At 45.1% G+C, this 23,246-nt stretch overlaps 1 pseudogene and 1 gene segment (V, D, J or C); both read left to right on the top strand.

Annotated features, from left to right (window-relative positions):
* Nucleotides 1-299: 299 nt before the first annotated feature.
* On the top strand, nt 300-3,507 carry LOC129399820 (immunoglobulin heavy variable 4-59-like). The segment is given in 3 exon segments: nt 300-345; nt 426-733; nt 3,412-3,507. Coding segments are annotated over 3 exon segments (450 nt in total).
* Nucleotides 3,508-22,440: 18,933 nt separating this feature from the next.
* On the top strand, nt 22,441-22,879 carry LOC129399819 (immunoglobulin heavy variable 1-2-like; annotated as a pseudogene).
* The last annotated feature ends 367 nt before the right edge of the window (nt 22,880-23,246 follow it).

Genomic DNA, 23,246 nt, shown 5'->3' with positions numbered 1-23,246 from the left:
TTCCCCCTTGGAAACTCCTGTTTCCTGAGAGCTCCTCAGCATGTTTCCTGTGCTGGAGGAAGAGGCCCAGCTCTGACAGGGCCCCAGGGACAGGCCTGAGTGCTCTGAGCACAGTCAGCACCTCCTCCCAGGGATCCCACACACCAGCCTCCCCGGGTCCCCTCCTTTCTCTACAGAGACTCCCCCATGCAAATCTGCACTCGGGGCCCAGGGTTAAAACCACGTTCACATTCACCCCAACTCGGGCTCCCCCTCTCCCTGACACAGTGTCTGAGATCATGGACTTCGTGGGCAGGAACATGCATCAGCGCTGGTTCCTCCTCTTTCTGTTGGCAGCTCCTGGATGTGAGTATCCCCTGGACAGAGGCTCCAAGGTAGGCATGGGGCCTCTGAGGCCGTGACTCACTGTGGGTCTCTGTCCCCAGGTGTCCTGTCCCAGGTACAGCTGCAGGAGGCAGAACCAAGCCTGGTGACACCCTCAGAGACGCTGTCCCTCACCTGCTCGGTCTCTGGATTCTCTCTAACCTCCTATGCTTTGCACTGGGTCCGCCAGGCCCCTGGAAAGGGGCTGGAATGGATTGGAATTATGTTGGCTGGTGGAAGCACATTCTATAACCCAAGTCTTCAGTCCCGAGTCAGCATCTCCAGGGACACCGCCAAGAACCAAGTTTACCTAAAACTGAGCAACTCAGTAACGGAGGACACAACCATGTATTATTGTGCAAGACACACAGTGAGGGCAAGTCCCTGTGAGCCCAGACACAAACCTGCTGAGTCAGGGAGTTGCAGGGGTATGTATGGCCACCAGGGGGCGCACTGCTACAGGCACTCTGGGCAGGGGGATAGGCCTGTAAGGGCTCACTTCTTCCTCTTTTGTTGAAATATATAAAGAAAATTCCGTTATCCAATATATCAGCTTTATCATTCCTTTCTCTTCTACTTCAAAAGTGTTTATTTTTTGTCTCATGGGTATACTAGAGATACGTGTTTTTGTGGAAATTATGTTTGATTGTCATTCTTTAAAAAAATACCTTCAAGCAAATGAGTTTTCCCCCTGATGTAGGCAGGTAGGTAGGGAAAGGCCCCTGGCAATGAAACTTAGATCATCAAAGTCTCCGGGGAGGAGAATCCTGAGACTGACCCACCCTGTGGACACAGGAACCGCACCAGATAAGACCTTCAACAGACTCTGAGGATAATAGACCCCCCACCCTGTGGAACCGCACCTGATAAGACCTTCAACAGACTCTGAGGACAATAGGCCCCTCCCCAGGGGGTTCCCCAAAGAAGGCCATCACCACTCCCAACCTCCCTGGTAACCTCCTTAGCAACGGACTTTTACCTGGGAAGAAGGCCCCACGTGGGGGCAGGTTGGAGAAACCCTATAAAGGCCACCTTGAACAAAGGAAGCGCGCGCATATGCTGCCTGAGCCCATGTGCTGCTTGTGCCATGTGGCTGAGCACATGTGTCGTCCGCATCTCCCCCCTTGAGATGTGTACTTTCATGCTTTCGTGTCCAGTGCTAGGATGTGTGTAGAGCTTCCTCCACCCTTGGAGAAGCCCGCGTTCTCCCTTGAGCGCGTTATTCTTACTATCACTCTCTCACTTATCCCTTCCTCCCTCCCTCAGAAACTTCTGAATAAAATCTATTTACTTCACTGCTTGTCTACTCCTGAAATTCTTTTCCGAGAGCGAGACAAGAACCCAGTAACTCTGGGTCCCGGGTGGTAGAGGCGGTTGGGGAGAAAGTGACCGTCTTTCTCCTCCCCACTTAACGTAAGTCACCCGTGGGGCCCACCGACATCACCCCTTTTGTTTTTGTTATCTTAACTGAGAAAATATCTGAGAACTGATGCTTTTGGATCCCAAACCCCCTTCAATTCTCCCAGCACCAAATCTTCACAGACCCCCACACTCTGCTGTGGCCCCTGTGTTCAGCCTCTTCTTCCCAGTGATCTGAGCCCCCACCCGGCTCCTCTCGGGAACCCCAGAGTGTGGTTAGGGTGCAGGGGTCATTATCATTGGATCCTGTCCAACCAGACACTCTGTTCTCTGTGTACCACACGTGAATGAGATTATCCATATTTATCCTTCTCCCTGGATTTACTTTTAATCTGGTATTTTTCAATTCCAACCATGTTGCAGCAGTCTGTGATATTGTGTTTTCCTAGAACTGCGTCGTACACAGTTATATGAATATATGCTACATGAATTTTTATCCAGGAAACTGTGATTAAGCATTAGGGTTATTTTTATATCCTAGCCAGTATATCAAATGTTGCACTGAATTATATTTACTTATATCTTCTCAAATTGATGTTTTCAGATTTGGGCAATTTTGCCAAAATTGGAATCACTAAGTTATATAGAAATTCTATTTTCACTTTTTTATAGAAATTTACTAGTGTTTTGCATAGACATTAAATGAGACAACAATTCACAAGTTATACACGTAGCAGGTAGCCTGTTATGAAGAATTAGGATAGTTTCCATGCCTCTGCCATTAATATAAGCACTATAACAAGTATATATTCAAATATTTATTTACAAATTAATGTTTTCAAGTTTGGGTGTAGTTATCTGGGTAAAAACCCTTGGTCATATAGAAACTATTTTAATTAAGATATGTATTTAATCACCATTAATCACAAAGTTACAAATCTATTCATATTGTGGAAACTTTGTTTTCACCTTTTTTTTTTGAGAAATCATCTTACTATTTTTCATGATTTGAACCAAAAATCTACATTCCAAACCAACCATGAAACCAAGTTCCTCCTGTGTTGCAAGTTATAATGCCCCAAATTAGAGAGAGAGTATGGGGAACATTGTTTGCCATAGAGGCAGGGGGAGGGTGGGAAGGGGGGTATACCTGGGATATTGCTCGTGGGGAATGTGCACTGGTGGAGGGATGAGTGTTTCATCATTGTGAGATTATAACCCAAACATGAAAGCTTGTAACTATCTCACAGTGATTCAATAAAATTTTAAAAGTTTAAAAAAAAACAACAAAAAACCACATTCCTCATTGGCGACTGCCCAATGCACACTGATTGTTTCCAGTCTCTATATCAGCCATTCTCACTGGCCTGAGAGGATCCACCACTGTCCTTCTGATTGACATTTCCCTGACAGTCAGTGCTGATAAACACTTTCTATGCCTAGAGCCCCTGGGGATATCGCCTCTAGGGCATTCTCTGTGCACATACCCACAGCATGTTATAATGGGGGATTTACAGTCAGGGATTTCCTGTTTTGAACTTTGTGAGTGCCACTAGTATCTTAGATATTAGGGTTATAACTGTGATGTGTGATGGGTAAACATTTCCTCCCTTTTTTTCTGTTATCTTTTAATGTAGTTTTCCTTGCCATGTATGTGTCTTGCCATGTATGTTTTTATGTCTTGGCAAGTATATCAAATGTTGCACTGAAATTATCATCATCATCATCATCTTCATCATCATCATCATCTCATGGATCATCAAAATTCTTGAGCGGTCTCAGTAATGTCTCCACTGGTCCTAGCCCTGAGATTTTAGCAGCCTCTCTTTATTCCTCTTTCCCAACGATGCCGCATTGGAGACCCTTTCAGGATCAGGGGAATGAGAACCAACATTGTTACTGGTTTTGGCATACGTATATGACATGGCATGTTATGATGGGGGATTTACAGTCAGGGATTTCATGGTGTGAACTTTGTGAGTACCATCAGTATCTTAGATACTAGGGTTGGAACTATGATGGGTAAACATTTCCACCCTTTTCGATGTTATCTTTTTACTTCAGTGTAGTTTGCCTTGTCATGTAAAATCTTTAAAACTGATTGGGTTTTTGGTTGTTTGATTTTACTTTTTGATGGGATATAGAATCAGAATCAAACTATCAACTATTCCTCACTGAATAGTATGGGGAGTCCTGCCTACATTTTCCTCAATGTTCATAAAGACTTAGGCCCAATCTCCAGGCCATTAATGAACCTTCAGTAAAATTCTGTAAATGATGTGAGTCATAGATTCAGTTGCTTTTTATCTTTACTTGTGCGCTTTCCTTGCTCTGCTTGACCATCCAAGCTACCACTTGCCAACAACTACTGTGGTGATTCTAAGGATTTATCTCTGGGCTCCAGATGTCATTCCAGTGTGTGATCATTTATGTATGTTCCAATAAAAAACACATAGTTTACCAGTGAGGTCCTGACCAGCACCAGAACCCACCCTGCTCATTCCAACCTAGCTCAGGCCCAGACAGTCACAATGGGATTACATCATAGTCACAAAGTTCTAGAGTCTCAGCACTGGTCAGATACCGTAGAGCACAAATCCATGTCCAGGTCACCCAGCACCTACACCCCTAGGTCCCACGAAGCACCAGGAATAATGAAAAACAGAGAAATACTATGATTTCAGTAGTTGGGGACCGAATCAGGTAAACACTCAGGAACATCTGAACATTGGATGCTGTGGAAGACCTGATAGTAACTCTGTGGTCATTAATCCTCAGAAAACACTGACAGGAAGACTCAAAAGTCTCAGTGAAGGAATGAAGGAGTCTGTGAAAATATCATTAGAGGTCTGGAGGGATGTTACAGTGGTCAGGGTGATGGCCTTACACATGGCTGACCAGGGTTTGATTCTGGCATCCCATGTGGTCCCAAATCCTGTGGGTACAGAGCCAGAATTAAGCTCTAAATTGGGTGTGTCCCCAAAACAAAAAAAAAAACAAAAGAGAAAAACATCATTCCAACTAAAATAAAGGTACTGAAGAACGGACTTGAAGGGGAATGGAAGAAGGCAAAAACGGAATCAAGGGCTGGGGTTCGAGCACTGCGTGTGCATCTTGTTGCTGTGCCTCATGCTATAGTGAGCACAACCACACAAACGTCTCTCAGATTAATGCTTTTAGTACAAGTACCCGAGGCTCATCTTCATGTGGAAGGTAAGTCTGAAGGTCTCAAACCCGGTGAGTCACCTGAGAAATTAGTGGGGGTTATGAGTCCTGTGTCATTTCTGGTTTGCTTTTGTGCTGTGGATGTTGGAACTACACCCCAGACTGTGCTGTTTTCACAGAGAGGCTGAGGGGAGAGCAACACGCACTGTGAAGACACGGAAGGGGAGTGTCCAGACTCCAAACACCCCATGATTCGTGGTCTTCACAATTACACATCTGAGATTTCACCAACAATCTAGGATGTTTGCACCCAGCACGGAAAGTGACTTTAGTTCTGTGTGTGTGGTCAGCACGGGACAAGCATTTTGGATTTCCAACAACACACACTCCAAGTCGAGCAAGACACATGATTCGCTGATTTATCTCCCCCCCACCCCCCGGGCCTGCATGCTGCTCCTCCTGACACAGGTTTTACATGTATCCAGAATCTTGAGCTCTGTAGGGAAAGTGCAATTAGTTACCTGCTTCCCACTCTAAGGTGCCCGTCGGTTCCATTTCTCCTTTGATGAACGTCACCATTGATCTCTGACTCCCCTCATGTATGACCCCTCAGGCCCCTCTCAGCCCAGGACAGCGGTGGCTCCTCTTGGGGTTCTGACGTGGTTGGTGCCAACACTCTTCCCAGGAGCGCTGGTTTTTGAGCTCAGGTTCTGCAGCTCTGGGGTCAGAGTGGAGAGTGGAGAGGAACAAGGTCAGTGTCACCCTGGGGGGGCTTCACTGAATACCGTCTCACCTTACAATGCCCAGGTGATAGCATACCAACTTTGGGGACCACAGGGGACAGAGAGACAGGAGGAGAGTCAGTCCTGTCAAGCACATACCCCAAGTCAGTTCCCTGTGCCAACACCAGGGTTTCACACCCCCATCTACTTGAGGTGATAGCGTTTCGGAAAGACATTGGCAACTGACTCATCCCAGGAAGACTCAACTTCCCCGGCCAAGATCTCTGACCCTGGGTGGGATGAAGACGGATGGAGTCCCTGCACTGGCCAAGACCCAGTGCTTGAACCACCCTCATCTGGCTCTCGCCACTGCCAGAAAATGGCTCATCTTCAAGATTGATCTCAGAGAGGCCAGAGAATTACCTGCACTTGAGTGTCCCAGCTCAAACCTGAGGTCCGCCACCATTTACACAACTGTGCTATAGGCCCAAACTTCACAGGGTTGCTAGCCCAGAAGAAATGCGAAATTAGATGGTAACATTGAGTGGAAGCCCACTGGGCTCATGAGTGAAACATACCGCAGAAGGCCTGAGCACACCTGACAGCTCAGGAATCCTCAGGCTGGGATTGTAGCAGCACCATTAGGAGACAGAAGCTGTAACAAACAATGTAAAGTCGATTAATATGTGCCTGCTCAGGAAGCCGGCTGGAGGGGTAGGAAACTGGGGACGTTGGTGGAGGGAAGAGAAGATTGGTGGTGGGATTGTGTTGGCTGTCTGAATACCTGGAACAACTGTATGGAAAAGAACTTTCTAAATCACAGTGTTTAAAGTAAAAATGGTGAGAGACAGAGAGAGAGACAGAGACAAGAGACAGAGACAGACAGACTAAGAGACAGAGATAGAGATGACAGAGTTCCATCAGTGACCGAGTATGAATGGGTCAGTTCAGACTGAGCTTGTGCCGGGGTCTGCAGTGACAAGGGGGTTTGGGGAAAGGGTCTGTCAGACGCCCTTCAGTCATCTCCAGAAGTCCACTCCTCCCGGGACACTTGTTCCACTTCCGTGACATTGGATGTTACCCTCTGGCAGAGGAACCTGACAGAGCAACAGAACCGACTGTGGCACTGGTGGAGGGTGACAAGGGTGGGAACAGCAGGACCCTGAGCAGGGACACCCAAGCTCTGGTAGAGATGAAAGATGCGCAGATATGGACAGAAGTAGAGTGACCTCAGTGGAAACATTGAGACGTGGCAGCTGTAGATTTATTTTTGAATGTTAAAAAACTACAGGATCCATGAAAAATTTAAAAGAAGCATATGGAATTTTTTTTTTTTTTTGCTTTTTGGGTCACACCTCGCTATGCACAGGGGACATTCCTGGCTCTCTACTCAGGAATTACCCAGGGCGGTGCTCAGGGGACCCTATGGGATGCTGGGAATCGAACCCGGGTCGGACGCGTGCAAGGCAAACGCACTAGCCACTGTGCTATCACTTCAGCCCGCATATGGAATTGTTTAAATGTAGCCTATAACAAATGTCTGCCCCATGAGAATGCACGGGAGATCCCAACTCCAAAATGCAAATATCAGAGAGCCAGAGTGATAGTACAATTCATAGATTTCTTTTCTTGCCCTCCCCAAAAGGGGACATCCCCAGCATCTGTATGGTTCCCCCGACCACTGCCAGGAGTAATTCTTTTTAAATAATTTAATTTTATTTTTATAAATTTGTTCAGAATATTTGATTACATTTAATATTCAAACACCAATCCCACCACCATTACACTTTCCTACTACCATATTTCCATTCTGAATTCCAAAGCCTGCCCCCAAAGCAGAATTAAATCATTTATTCTGTATTGCTTGTTCTGAATAATCCACTATAAATGAGACAGAAAAGTTTCCTTAGAGTAAAGTTTGTGAAGATTGTTGTATTTCACCCAGGAGCCATTAAGCCCTTGTATAAGAGATTAGTAACATGTTGTTAAAGGTTGAGCTTTACCTGCTTTTACATATTTATATGTATATATGTACATATAAATATATTTAGATTTAAGATCGGTTGCCTTCTACTTTAAACTACGTCAAATGAGGTGTGCTACTCTTGGTATATTGGTGGGGTAACGTGTGACATGTCCAGGGACAGACTGGCTCTTGAATGAGGCCCGTCAGGTATGTGGAGAGCGGCCTTGAGCACGGTGGCGGTGAGTTCTGAAGGGTCTCGGCTGCTGGGGTGGCTCAGTTGGGGCTGGAGGGGCCTCACCCGGCCCCCCTTCGGGTTGCCCAGAATGAAACAGCCATTGACAGGGGTAATTCTTCAGTGCAGAGCTATGAGTTACCACCAAGCATCACTGGGTGTGGCCTCAAAACAACAAAAAAAATAACATACAAAAATAAAACCCAAACAGAATTTTTTATGAACTATGTACTTTGCAAACAGTTATCAGATACAACTATCATAATTTCCTATGGAAAGAAATTAGTATTGGGAAGGCAGTTTTCATTTGGATATTACTTTTGAGAGAGACTGATATGAAACAAATGTAAGTATGATTATAATTATAACACAGCAGGTACAGCGTACCCTTGTACACTGCAAACCCAGGTTCGATTCCTCCACCCCTCTTGGAGAGCCTGGTAAGCTACTGAGAGTATCCCGCCCCCACGACAGAGCCTGGCAAGCTACCCATGGCTTATTTGATATGCCAAAAACAGTAACAAGTCTCACAATGGGGATGTTACTAGAACCCACTCGAGCAAATCAGTGAGCAATGGGATGACAGTGATACCGTATAAATAGTGGCTATATTAAAACAAAATTAAATATAAACAATGCAAACCATTTTCATTACAAACTTAAAGTTCAAATGATTGTGATAATTTTTAACTTGACTAAGACAGATTAATAAAAATAATTGAGGACCCTCCTATGACATGTTTCAATGTGTTTCGTTACCAAGTGCTCAATCCACCAGACAGAGTGTATGAGTTCAGAACCCCAATGGGACAAGGAGACCCAAGGTCAGAAAGTTTCCCCTTATAACAGACTGGGTCACCTCATGCAAATCCCTCTCAGGCTCTGGGGTCAAATGCTCTCTGGGCTGTGGAGCTCACAGCTGTCTCCTCACTCAGGGCTGAGTCTCTGGGGAAGGCAGAGCTATGGTTGAGAAGAAGATGATTCTGTGGGGTCTTCTCCTCTGCCTGGTGACAGCGCCCCTGGATGAGTGTCTCAGATGTGACAGGGTCTAGGGGAGGGAGTGACTGCAGGGACTGACAGTGACTGATTCTCCTTGTCCCCAGGTGTCCTGTCCCAGGTGCAGCTGCAGGAGTCGGGCCCAGGACTGGTGGCCCCCTCCCAGACCCTCTCCCTCACCTGCTCTGTCTCCGGATTCTCAATCACAACCAGTGGTTACTGCTGGGAATGGATCTGCCAGCCCCCAGGGAAGGGCCTGCTCTGTTTGGGGCGTATATGTTGGGATGGAAGCACCTACTACAGCCCGTCCCTCAAGAGCCGTGTCTCCATCACCAGAGACACAAACAAGAACCAGTTCTCCCTGCAGCTGAGCTCAGTGACCCCCGAGGACACAGCTGTGTATTACTGTGCAAGACACACAGTGGGGGGAAGTGAGGTTGAGCCCAGACAGAAACCCACTGAGACAGGGTGGGCTGCAGGGGTCTCCAGGGCCACCAGGGGCCGCTCAGGACTGAGAGAGGCACAAGGACCAGGAGGGGGTCAGGCCCACAAAGGGAATCCTAACAGCACAGTAAATAACCCACACTGTACTCAGAGTGACCGCGGGGTCACACAGGGTCCCTGTCCTGCCCTCACTCACTCTCAGGACAGGCCCATTCTCAAATCTCCCGCAAGGATTTCTGTACTGTCTTCCTCCAGGATCTCACAATTCCTGCAGCCCCTCTTTCTGCCAAGCCACATGGAGGTGAAGGTCTCTGACCCCCCCCTCATTGACCCTGCACACTCCCCTCCTGTCTGCTCCCCGGAGACTCTCACTGCCGTGCTCAGGGATGCGCAGGGATGGGGTCAGTCGATTCTGCTGTCAGGGGGTGCCTGGTCACCTGAAGACCCACCTGTGACCCCTGAGTCTCCTCTTCTTCCTCACTCTGCTGTGTCCCTCTGTGCAGGGCTAAGGGAGGAGCTGCATGAGGACTCGGGGAAGGCTCCAGCCCACACCCCTCAGCTCAATCTGGGACACTCCACCTGCAGGGCCTCCAGGAAGGGCCCCTGTTACTCACTAGTGTGTATTGGTCAGGAAGATGCTGTGGGTGTCACAACTGTACTGGTTAAAAGTAAAACACTGATCCTGGTAGCTAGAATGCTCATTGATTACCAAGGAAGATATCATCTGAAAAACATACATCAATGATGATTAATTATTCACTTCATATGTCCTGTTCATGCTGAAAATCAGGAAGTCAGGTGATCAATTCCTTCTAATTTTGCCCCCTGAGACCCCAGGCCCCCACAGTGTATCTCCCAGACAGGGGGTAAATGAGCTGAGATGCCCAGAAGGAGGCAGGAATAACGGTTGATTCTTTCTGCATCAGATTTTAGTCCATTTGGAACCGGAATGTCCTGGATGGTCACACTCTATAGAGAAAATCTATTTTATTGAGAAACACTGTTCAGATAATATCCCAAAACAGTGAATTCAAAGACACTTCAAGGAGTATTTCTGTTCACAGACATTTGTCATTCAAATTTTCACAAGATGTCAAATACCCAGCTGATATTCAAGGATATTGATCCTTAATAGGACTTGAAATTCTACCGGCCTATGAATCAAACACCCATAGTAATCTTCCAAGAGTGACATTGGTTTTCACAAGTCAAGTTTTTCTTTCTCAGCATTTCTATCTTGTACTGTGGCCCTTTGCTCTCCCTTTGCAGGACTTCCCCATGCGGCCCTTTCTCTGTAAACCAGACTTACTCTAAGGTCTCTGTGGGCTGTGATGGGACTCAGGCATGCGTGACCACCACGTGGAGGCAGGAAGGATTCCTTCTCCCTGGGGAAACTGGTATGAATCAGGCTGGGCTCACTTCCCAGTGCTCACAATTCTGTGCCCGATGGTCTGAGGACACACTTCTCTATTCATACTGGAAATTTGGGGACTCTGAAGGACCCCCCAGACCACAGGAGGGGTCTGAAGGGCACGGCTGACCACCAGAGGGTATTTGGGAGCCTCGGAAATGACTAAGCCCCACGGGGGGGGGGGGCAAAGAGGGTCATCATGAAGCTCACACATGCCAATATTCTGTCACAACACAGAGACACTCAGCCCCCATCACCCCACCCACTCCCACCCATTCCCAGTTCCAGCGTCTTTCCTAGGACCCTTCCCCATCGCTCCCAGAGCGGCTCCACTTTCAGTGACACCCTCACACTCCCAACCCCTCCTTGTGGTCTGTCCTCCCTGTCCCCAACACTCAGCCCACCAGGCCCCCAGGACTTCAACGCCTGGACGGGGGGGGGGTATTAATTGGTACTTTCCTGTTTGTTTTTATTTTTATAGCTTTCTCTTTATATTCATGTAAGATACAGAACAGCTTTTTCTCATTTTTCTCCTTCCTTCTAGAAAGCTCTGTGACCTATTTTTTTTAATTTTTAAAAATTTTTTTTGCTTTTTCGGTCACACCCAGCGATGCTCAGGGGTTATTCCTGGCTTTGCACTCAGGAATTACTCCTGACAGTGCTTGGGGGACCATATGGGATGCCGGGGATCGAACCCGGGTCGGCCGCGTGCACGGCAAACACCTTACCCGCTGTGCTATCGCTCCAGCCCCTGTGACCTATTTTAAAGGTCCAGGACCGAGAGTAATCCAAGATGCCTTTAGGCCTGAGTAAAAACCCATAATATATCCCTAGAGTGGAAGGCGATTGAGAGTGAATCTCCGTCATCACACCCTACACACATTTATACAATCAGGAAGCAGTGCAGAGAGCATGAGGGAGGGGCGATGCCGTTGTGCGGAGGAATAACATGGGCCAAGGGGAAACATTGGGGTGAGAGGTTCATCAACTGTTTTGGGGTGATGATCACTGCAGAGGTGTCCATAAATGTCAGCGCTCATGAAATATTTATGATCTATAAGTCAGTATTCTCTGTAGGGCCTGGCTTTTGTGGTGTTTACTGCTAATCAAATACTGACGTGGTAAGAAGGAGACATGGGGTCGGGCTGATGTGAAGAGTCACACGCCATGCACCTCCATACACGCTAGTGTCCAACATCCTCCAGGTTAACTCAAAATTCAGAAATAATACAACTTGTTCTCATTACAGGAAAGAAGTTCTTGACAGTTGCTAGCCCATATATTATTTGGTTTTCTTGTTAGTTATTTGTGAGTTTTTGTCTGGTTTGGGGTACATAATTGGCTTTCTCAGCGATTACTCCTGACTCTGCTCTCAGGAATTACTCTTGAAATTGCTGGGGGAAGCCTATGGGATACTGGAGATCAAACCTGGGTCAGCCGTGTGCAAGGCATGTGCCCGACACTGTGCTATCCTTCAGCTCCTGTTGATTTGGATGTGTTGTTGTGCCACTGCTGGCTCTGTGCTCAGGGGTTACTCCTGGTGGGGGCACAGGAAACCTTATGAAATGCAGGGAATGAACCTTGATCACCCATTGCAAGGGAAGAAGCTTACCCCTCTACTGCCTCTACATCTCTGGTTATTGGGGACCAATCCTGGTACATAGGGACAAACCTTGGGATGCTGTGAGTATTTTAAAGACAGACTGAAGAGATAAGGGGTGGAGGGTCAGGGGACTAACATGCTCGTGGACCGAGAGCTCCGAATGTAACACAGTGAGAGTTATCACTTAGAAGCAGGAATCATCAGAACGACATTTTTAGGTTAGCTGCTGACTTAGACTATATGAGCTAAGGTTTCACACATCCAAAAGTCTTTCATATAAGGACAAATATCTTTTTTTAAAAAAATTTATTAGTGAATCACTGTGAGGTACAGTTTCAGACTTACAAACTTTTGTGCTTGCATTTCAGTCATACCCATCCCTCCACCCGTGCCCATTTTCCACAACCAGTGGTCCCAGCATCCCTCCCACCACACCCACCCCATCCCCTCCACCCTACCCTGCCTCTGTGGCAAGGCATTCCCTTTTTCTAGCTCTCTCTCTCTCTTTGGGTGTTGTGGTTTGCAATAGAGGTATTTAGTGGCCATCATATTCGGTCTATAGTCTACTTTCAGCCCATGTCTCCCATCCCAAGCAGGCCCTCCTATCACCCTTTACTTGGTGGTCCCTTCTCTACCTGAGCTGCCTATTCCCCCAGCAAGAGAGACCAACTTCTAGCTGTGGAATAATCCTCCTAGTACTTATCTCTATTATTCCTGGGAGTTAGTCTCCCATTCTATTACTTTATTTATTTATTTAGTTAGTTAGTTAGTATTTATTTATTTAGTTATTTATTTGCTTTCTGGGTCACACCCGGTAATGCACAGGGCTTACTCCTGGCTCTGCACTCAGGAATTGCCCCTGGCAGTGCTCAGGGGACCATATGGGATGCTGGGAATCGAACCCAGGTCGGACGTGTGCAAGGCAAATGCCCTACCCACTGTGCTATCGCTCCAGCCCCACCATTCTGTTACTTTATATGCCACAGATGAGTGAAATCTTTCTATGTCTGTCCCTCTCTTTCTGACTCCTTTCACTTAACATGATACTTTCCATGTTGATCCACCTACATGCAAATTTCATGACTTCATATTTTCTAACTGCTACTTAGTATTTCATTGTGTAGATGTACCAACGTTTCTTTAACCAGTCATCTGTTCTAGGCATTAGGGTTTTTCCTAGATTTTGCCTATTGTAAACAGTGCTGCAATGAACATATTAGTGCAGATGTCATTTCTACTATACTTTTTTGTATCTCCAGGATATATTCCCAGAAGTGGTATTTCTGGGTCAAATGGCATCAAATGATCAAATTTCTATTTTTTTGGGAAGCGGCCATACTGTTTTCCAAAAGGGCTGAACCAGTTGGCATTGCCCCAGCAGAGAAAGAGAGTCCCTTTTCCCCCACACCTGTGCCAACACCGATTGCTTTTGTTCTTTTGTATATGTGCCAGTATCTGTGGTGTGAGATGATATTTCATTGTTGTTTTGATTTACATCTCCCTGATGATTAGTGATGAAGAGCGTTTTTTCATGTGTCTTTTCGCCATTCGGATATCTTCTTTGAGAAAATTTCTTCTCATTTTATCTCTCTGTTTTCTGGTGGGGTTGAGTGTTTTCTTCTTGTAGAGTTCAATCAGTGTCTTGTAAATCCTTGATATCAACGCCTTATCAGATGGGTATTGGGTGAATATTCTTCCCATTCTGTAGATTGTCTTTGTATTGAGTCACTGTATCTTTTGAGGTGCAGAAACTTCACATTTTAATGTAGTCTGATTTGTTTATCTCTATTTTCACTTGCTGGGCCAATGGTGTGTCTCTTTAAAGATATCTTTAGGGGCTGGAGCTATAGCACCACAGGTAGGGCATTTGCCTTGCACTCCTCTGATTCGGGTTCGATTCCCAGAATCCCATATGGTGCCCTGAGCACCGCCAAAGGTAATTCCTGAGTACAGAGCCAGGAGTGACCCCTGTACATCGCCAGTTGTGACCCAAAAATAAAAGAAAAAATATAAAGATATCTTTAGCTTCAGTATCTTGGAGGGTTTTGCCAATCTTGTCTTCAATATATCTGATGTATTCTGGTCTGATGTTGAGATCTTTAATACATTATTTTATTTCATTTTTTTATTGAATCACCATGTGGAAAGTTACAGAGTTCTCAGGCTTATGTTTCAGTTATACAATATTCAAACACTGGAGACTCGGAGACTCTCCTCCCCAGCTGCCGTTTCCCCCTCAGCAATTTCTGTTTCCTGAGAGCTCCTCAGCACGTTTCCTGTGCTGGAGGAAGAGGCCCAGCTCTTCCCCCAGCACAGGCCCTGTCAGAACAGGGCCCCAGAAACAAGCCTGAGTGCACTGAGCCACAGTCAGCACCTCCTCCCATGAGCCCATGCACCAGCCTCCCCGGGTCCCCTTCTATTTCTCCAGAGGCTCCCCCATGCAAATCTGCACTCGGGACCCGGGATCAAAACCATGTTCACACTCACCCCAACTCAAGCTCCCTCTCCCCCTGACATGGTGTCTGAGATCATGGACCTCGTGGGCAGGAACGTGCATCAGCGCTTGTGCTTCCTCCTTCTGGTGGCAGCTACTGGATGTGAGTATCCCCTGGACAGAGGCTCCAAGGTGGGCATGGGGCCTCTGAGCCCGTGACTCACTGTGGGACTCTGTACCCAGGTGTCCTGTCCCAGTTGCAGCTGCAGGAGTCTGGACGAAGCCTGGTGACGCCCTCGCAGACGCTGTCCCTCACCTGCTCGGTCTCTGGATTCTCTCTAACAAGCAACCATGTGCACTGGGTTTGCCAGGCCCCTGGAAAGGGGCTGGATTGAATTGGTGTTATATGATATGATGGGGACACAAACTATAACCCAAGTCTTTAGTCCCGAGTCAGCATCTCCAGGGACACCTCTAAGACCAAGTTTACCTAAAACTAAGCAACGCACTGACTGAGGACACAGCAGTGTATTATTGTGCAAGAGGCACAGTGAGGGCAAGTCCCTGTGAGCCCAGACGCAAACCTGCTGAGGGAGTCAGGGAGCTGCAGTGGTGCGTGTGACCACCAGGGGACGCTCTGCTCCTGGCTCTCCAGAGCAGGTGGAAAGGGGCTGTAAGGGTTCACTGTTTCCTCTTTTTTTGAAGTATATAAAGAAAATTTCATTATACACGTACATAAGTTCTAGTTATTGCTTTCTCTTCTAGTTCAAAATTGTTTATTTACTGTCTCAGAGTCTACTGGAGACTCTTGTGTTTTTCTGTAAGGTATGTTTGATTTACCTTCTCAAAAAAACAACTTTAAACACATGAGGGTTTCCCCCTTTTATCTTTGGTATTTTAACTGAGGAAATAATCTGAAAATTGATCCTGGTGTATCACAAAATCCCCGCGCTTCTCTCAGCACCAAATCCACACAGACCCTCACACTCTACTGTGGCCCCTGTTTTCGGCCTCTTCTTCCCAGTGATCTGAGCCCCCATCCAACTCCTCTTGTGAGCCCAGAGTGTGGTTAAGATGCAGGGGCCTTTATCATTGAATCCTATCCATCCTGACGCTCTATTCTCTGTGTACCAGAGATGAATGAGGTTGTCTGGATTTGTCCGTTTCCCTCTGACTAATTTCACTTAATCTGATATCCCTAGTTCCATTCATGGTGAAAAAAAACTTTGATATTTTGCCTTTTCTTATAATTGCACAGTATCCCATTGTGTATCACTGTATCACTGTCATCCCATTGTCCATTGATTTGCTTGAGCAGGCACCAATAAAGTCTCTATTCCTCCCAGCCCTGAGATTTTAGCAGCTTCTCCTTACTCATCTTTCCCAACAATTGGAAGCTCTTTCAGGATCAGGGAATGAGACCTATCATTACTGTTTTTGGGGTGTTGAATACACCATAGGTAGCTTGCCAGGCTCTGCCCGTGTGGGCGGGATACTCTTGGTAGCTTGCAAGGCTCTCTGAGAGGCATCTACATTATCATCATCCTGTTGATCGTCAATTATCTCGAGCAGTCTCAGTAACGTCTCCATTCATCCTAGCCCTGAGATTTTATTTATTTATTTATTTACTTACTTATTTATTTACTTACTTATTTTTTTATTATTATTATTTTATTGAATCACAATGTGGAAAGTTACAAAGCTTTCAGGTTTAGGTCTCAGTTATACAATGCTTGAACACCCATCCCTTCACCAGCGCACATATTCCACCACCAAGAATCACAGTATACCTCTCCCCACTTCCCCATCTCACCAGCCCCCCACCCTGTATAACTGATAAATTTCACTTTATTTTCACTTTACTATGATTACATTCAATATTTTAACAAAAACTCACTATTATTGTTTGGAGTTTTTTCCCCCTAAAGTCAGACCTGCTGAAAAGGAAGCATTTGATAATTTGTTTTCCATTTCTGAGAATGAAGTGATATGAGGTCAAGCAGCCGCAATAGTGACTGAACGGTTTGGGATTTTCTGTATTTTAGTAATTTAGTAACTAAGTCCAGGGAAATTTTGCCAGAAATTGCATCATTGCAAGCTCGTACCCCTCTGCTACTTTATATTACACATATGAGTGCAATGTTTCTATGTCTGTCTCTTTCTTTCTGAATCATTTCATTCAACATGATACTTTCCATGTTGGTCTACTTATAAGCAAATTTCATGAATTCATCTTTTCTGACAGCTGCATAGTATTCCATTGTGTAGATGTACCAAAGTTTCTTTAACCAGTCATCTGTGTTGGGGCACTCTGTTTTTTTTCAGATTGTGGCTATTATAAACAGTGCTGCAATGAACATAGAAATGCAGATGTCATTTCTACTATACCTTTTTGCCTCTCCGGGATATATTCCCAGAAGTGGTATTGCTGGGTCAAATGGAAGCTCAATTTCTAATTTTTTGAGAATTGTTCATATTGTTTTCCAAAAGTGCTAAACCAGTTGGCATTCTCATCAGCAGTAAAGGAGAGTCCCTTTCTCCCCACATCCACGCCAACAGCGGTTGCTTTTGTTTTTTGGGACGTACTAGCCCTGAGATTTTAGAAGACTCTTTTTTACTTCCTTCAAAATGGTGCCTAACTGGAGACTCTTTCAGGGTCAGGGGGAATGAGACCCATCTTTGTTACTGGTTTGGGCATATGAATATGCCACGAAGAGCTTCCCAGGCTCTCCCATGTAGGCAGAAAACTCTTGGTAGCTTGCCAGGTTCTCCGAGAGGTAGAACTAGGCCATAAGATGTCTTTCTGTCTTCTGAGAGGTAAATATATATATATATATATATATATATATTTATTACTCACTATGATTTGTTGCCTACTCTCTGACCTCCTCAAATATGGTGTGGTAATTATGGAAAATGGTAGGAAGTGTCTTATAATGTGTCTGGGATCCTTGGAACTTCATTCATGCGTGAGGCTCAGCCAAAGCGTCCATAAACTGGTCTGAAGTGTGGCGGTGGTTGGATAGTGCAGGTTGGCTGCTGGGGCAGGGTCCCTTGGGGCAGGGAGCGTTCTCACCAATCCCCCTCCGGGGCACCCCAAGTGAAAACAGCCTGCTTTGCAGTCTGATGTCATGACTATAGGAGCCTCATTTTATACTCCCACTGATGGAGCAGCAGTTTTGCTCTGGAGGGTGGCCAATGAGGAGATTATCTGGTGCCCAAAGGTGTGGCTTATGAGTGTGATCCCTGGGTCACCGGAGATTGAGGGATAGCAGGCAGAGGATCTCTGCTTCTGGGTCCCATTGAGTCCAGGGTCCAAGGTCACAAAGTTCCACAGTATCTGGGTTCTGTTGGACTTTATTCATCTGTGAGGCTTGGCCGGAGTGTCAATTTCTTATCCATGAAACTCTCATTAAGCATTAGGATTGTTCCAATGCCCTGGATACTATTCTAAAAACTACAACTGACATTTGCTTACATGTATTTTCTCCAATGACTGCTTTAATGCTTATTTGAAGGTCCCCAAAATAGAATCATTTTGTAACTTGGAGATTCTATTTTCACTTTTTAGAGAAATCTCATAGTGTTTTCCATAGATACATTCCCACAAGCATAGAAAGAGTGTTTCCTTTGACAACATCCCAACACTGGCTGTTTCCAGTATTTTGGATGTAAGCATTTCTCACTGCGGAGAGATGGCCTTCATTGTTCCTTATATTAACATTTCACTCATACTAAGTGTTGAGAAACACCTTTACAGATGCCTACAGCCTTAGAAATGATGCTTCAGAAAAGTATCTATTTTTCATATAACTTTATGATGGGTGATTTGTTCTGATGTTGATCTTGGTGAGTGCTATGAGTATCTTAGATATTAGGTTGGATCTGATGTTCAGTGGGTACACGTTTTCTCCCAGTCAGTAAGGTACCTTGAGTTTAATGTTGTTTACATTGCCATTAAAATAAAACCTTTTAATTGATTTAGTCCCATTTATTTATTTTAGTTTCCATTGTCTTTGCCAATGGAGTGAAACTATAGATGAGCTCTCTAAGATCAGTGTCATAGAGAGACTGGGTGAGGTTATATTCTGCATATTTTAAGGATTCTGCAGTCAAAACCATACCATAAGTCCAGTATTAATTAAATTCTGAATGTGGTGTGAGATATGGATTCAATGGATTCATTTCTATTTTTTATTGTTGCTTTTAAGCACAATTGGTTGAAGAGATTTTCCTTACAACATTCCACAGAATGGAATCTTTCCCCATTGATTCACCGTAAAAGATCTAATGATTTATTCTGGGCTCTCAATTCAATCCTTATTAGATTGAGAGTTTATATTCCTGAAACTCAAGGATTAATTTCTATAGCTTCATGATATTATTTAAAGACTGTTCCCCAGTGAATGTCATAGGTCTCAGTGAGGAACAGACAGCGCCAGAACCCACAGTTATTCCTGCCAACCTACATCTGTCCCTCCCAGGCTCCCTGAAAATACACCACAATTTTTGTGGCTGCCAGAAGTTACTAGAGTCACAGCCCTAGCTGAATAGAGTGAGGAACTTCACAAAATCCATGTCCAGACCACAGGGCACTTATACTCTCAGCTCCCACAGAGCACCGGGATCAATGAAAAAATGATTCTATTGTTTAATGATTGTGGACTGAATCCAGGTCAGAACATCAGAACATTCGATGCTCTGTGGGTGTGTGGGGAGCAGCAATCCTTTCTGTGCTCTCTGATCTGAAGAAAACACTGACAGGGAGACACAAGAATCTCAGGGAGAGAAGGAAGGAAACAATGATCACTGTCCTTCAAACAGAACTGAAGGAGAGAAAGAACGGACTCCATGGCTGAATGACAAAACGCAGACAGAATTGAACCCCCCTGTTGCGTGTTGTGTGTGCATCATGGATACTGTACTTGGTGCTGCGGTGAACACGACTATGATCATCTCCACTAGTTTGATGCCTTTGGGTTTCCAGGAGACACAGGAAGTACCTGAGGCTCATCTTAGTCTGAAGAGGAAGTGCTGAGCCCTGGTGATTCTCTGAGAAGGCAGTGGGGAGAGTCCAGTGTTGACTTTTTTTCACCTTGTGTTTGTGGAAGGTGGAACCACATCCTATGACCTTGCAGTATGCACAAAGGCTGAGTGAGGCCCTGTGCTGTGAAGACATCTGAACATGCAATGATTCACCCACATTGATCAAAATTCCACCTGAGGACTCACTGACTCTCTCAGCTGTTTGTGCACCACACATTGAAGGTGTCTGTTTTTGTGATTGTGATCAGTTTTGTTTTGTCAACAAGCAGTACTCTCGACTGAGTTCAAAACCCAGTTTTCTGCATTTCTGTTTAATTTCCTCCCATAAACTAATTATTTTTGCATCAACGTGGAGCCAAAGTTTTCACCCATTTCATGCATTGAGGTGTCAGTCTCTCTTTTAAATCACCTAGCCAATTTCAGTGCTAGGACAACTTAATAAATCTACATTGGTTTGAGAAAGAAGGGGGTCCAGAATAAAGCTCAGAGGCACCTTTCAATCAAAAGCAAACTGGACTTAGGAATAAAGATGTCACAGCCTCCATTTCTTTTAAATAAGTATATCTGGAACCATTACTTGCACGTTTCAGAGATCCTATTTGCTACACTGGTGGCCTCATTGACGTTGTTGTTGCGCAGTCTTACTCTCCAGCTCACTTCCATCACACCTTCACTCTTCTTTCAGATGCACCTTCCAAATTACTCTCTGCAACAAAGATGTTGTCTCAAGATTTTTTGACATAGACACTCTAGTTTTTTTAATTGACTTTTAATAAGTTAATCCACACCAATTTTTCTTCTATCTATTGCCCTCAATTTTTATTCATGGACAGTTTATATGGCTAGATACAAGCACAAATGCTTAAATAAGTAGTTTGGAATTATTGTGGGATAGAAATTATTTTATTTATCCTTTATTTGCCCATGTTTACTGTGTCACAATATTGTATTCACAATAGCCAAATCTGAAACAACCTGAATGTCTGAGAACAGATGACTGGATGGGATATAGTACATCTACACAATCGAATACTATGCGGTCACCAGGAAAAATGAAATCATGAAATTTCCTTTCAAATGAAGGGACATGGAGAGTATCAGGCGGAGTGAAGTGAGTCAGAAGGAGAGGGACAAATATTGAATAATTGCACCCTACTGTGAGATTTAAACTTTTGTATGAGATTAATGTTCTCTGCCAGGAAACATGGGGGCCAGACGGACTGGTCAATGGTTGGAATCTTGCTTCAAGTGTGTGTGGGGCGAAGGACAGAGAAGGACCAGTATGATAGGAATAGTTAGATATGATCATTCAGGACAAGAACTGAGTATTGAAAGTAGGAAAAGGGACACACTTAATAAACTTTCAGTATCTGTATTGCAACCCATATGTAGAACTTTCCTAATACATAGTAGGTAAGTTCAATTAATGTTTGCACAGTGAGTGAATTAATCCATGGTTTGCACCAACGGATTTTAATTCCACTAATAATAAGCACTGATATATTTTTTATTGTGAACAATTTTATAAATTTTTTAAAATTAATTTTTAAAGAAATCACTTTATTAATTTAACAAATTTAATATGTTTTTATATTATAGTTTTAAATATTTAAATGCTCTTTTAATTTGATGTTTATTACTACTTTTTTGAGAGAATTAATTATTTATTATATTACTTTTACATAATCTCAGAAAGAACACTCAGTGTCACCTTTTAATTTTTATATATATAACTACTTTATTTGCCAATGTTTTTCTAGCATGCATCTACCTGAGCGTTTCCGAACACAGAGTCAGGCATAAGCCCTCAGAACTGCTGGGTGTGGCTGAAAACCAAATCTAAAGTCCCATAAAGGAATATGACTAGTGAACAAGGTTTCTGAAATGAAGTCCCAGGATTCAATCCTCTATTAGAGACACCAAGAGGTTAAAGCTCCTGAGAGCCCAGAGGCTCTCCCTGCAGGGTGGGGACTGGACTGCAGGGGGCGCCAAGTCCCAAGGGCATGGAGATGCCAGCTAGAAGGGGTGCAGAGATGGGAGAAAAGGGTGCAGAGAGGCAGAAATCTCCTCAGAATGGATTTCCTTCTTCAATCAATTTCAATTTTGCTTTCTCAAGAAAACCAACATTAAAATAAGTACAGGACACAGAAGGTTAAATTGGGCACATTTATCATGTAGAGAGGAATACTTATTAATTAATAAGCCTTAATACCTGTATACAGGTGGTGTTTCTGGACTTCTTAATATCTCCAATGGAAACCACTGGGACATTAGGATGGTTCTGTAGTCTCACTGTAGTATCCATGGGGAGTTACAGTTTCATAGAAATAACCTCAGGGCCCAGGTGTGTCCAGATGTGCCCAGGCCATACAGATGTGGGGGACCCTGAGGGGAAGGTCCTGAAAGGGCTTGGCCCTCTGGAGGGGGAGCTCTGTGTGCACAAAATCCTGGGACAGGGCAGGTCTCATCTCCTCAAACAAGGATCTGAAAATGGACCTCTTCCCTCCCCTTGAGGATGGACACGGTGGCTCCCTACAGCCCCTTATCAGATTGGACCAGGCCTTCAGCTATGAATTCTACCTTCTCATGAATATGCAAATTACATAAATGACCCTAGTTAAATACAGATGTGTCTGTTTTTTCCACAACCTCACAAATATGGCACACCTTCAGGAGATTCTGAGTACACGGTCCCCACCATGGTTTGGACCTGGAGCATTCTCTTCCTGGTGTCAGTGGCTGCAGGTAAGTGTCCCCATTCCTTGGGCTGATGGAACGGGGCCAGTCAAGTGGAGTCCGCCCACTGCTGTCTGCTGTCACAGCTGTGAACTCCCAGGTACAGCTGGTGCAGTCAGGGGCTGAGGTGGGAAAACCTGGACATCAGTGAAGATCTCCTGCAAGGCGTCCGGATACACCTTCACCAACTACTGGATGCACTGGGTGGGGCAGGCCCCGGGACAAGGGCTCGAGTGGATTGGATACATATACCATAACACTGGTGGTATAACCTATGCACCGAAGTTCCAGGGCAGACTCACACTCACTGCAGATGAGTCCAAAGACACAGCCTACATGGTACTGAGCAGGCTGAGCACTGAGGACATGGCCGTGTACTACTGTGCGAGAGACACAGTGTGACAACCGTATCCTGAGTGTGTCAGAAAACTGAGGGAGAGGCAGCTGTGCTGGGTGAGAAGATGACAGGGATGCTGATCCTCCCGACTTCCTCCTCAGAGAGTCAGGGTCTGAGACACACAATGGGGCTCACCGGGCAAGACTTCATTTGAGGGAAAGGCTCAGGATCTCTCTTTGTCATAAAGAACCAAGACGGAGATGGCCTCTCTCTAGAACACCTGTTGTAATACATATTTTCTTCTAGGATTTTGCGTGGAGCAGCCCAGGCGGTATAGGAAAACCACATGGAAGTTTGGGTTGGTGTCATTGCAGAGTCCTGAACTGAAGGTCTACCCATGGCAGACTCCCAATGTTCTACATTTTGTTTTAA

This window comes from Sorex araneus, chromosome X (assembly GCF_027595985.1).
Source record: "Sorex araneus isolate mSorAra2 chromosome X, mSorAra2.pri, whole genome shotgun sequence".
NCBI lineage: Eukaryota > Metazoa > Chordata > Mammalia > Eulipotyphla > Soricidae > Sorex > Sorex araneus.
The sequence above is the reverse complement of the archived record's forward strand: the minus strand, read 5'-3'. Positions and strand labels throughout refer to the sequence as shown.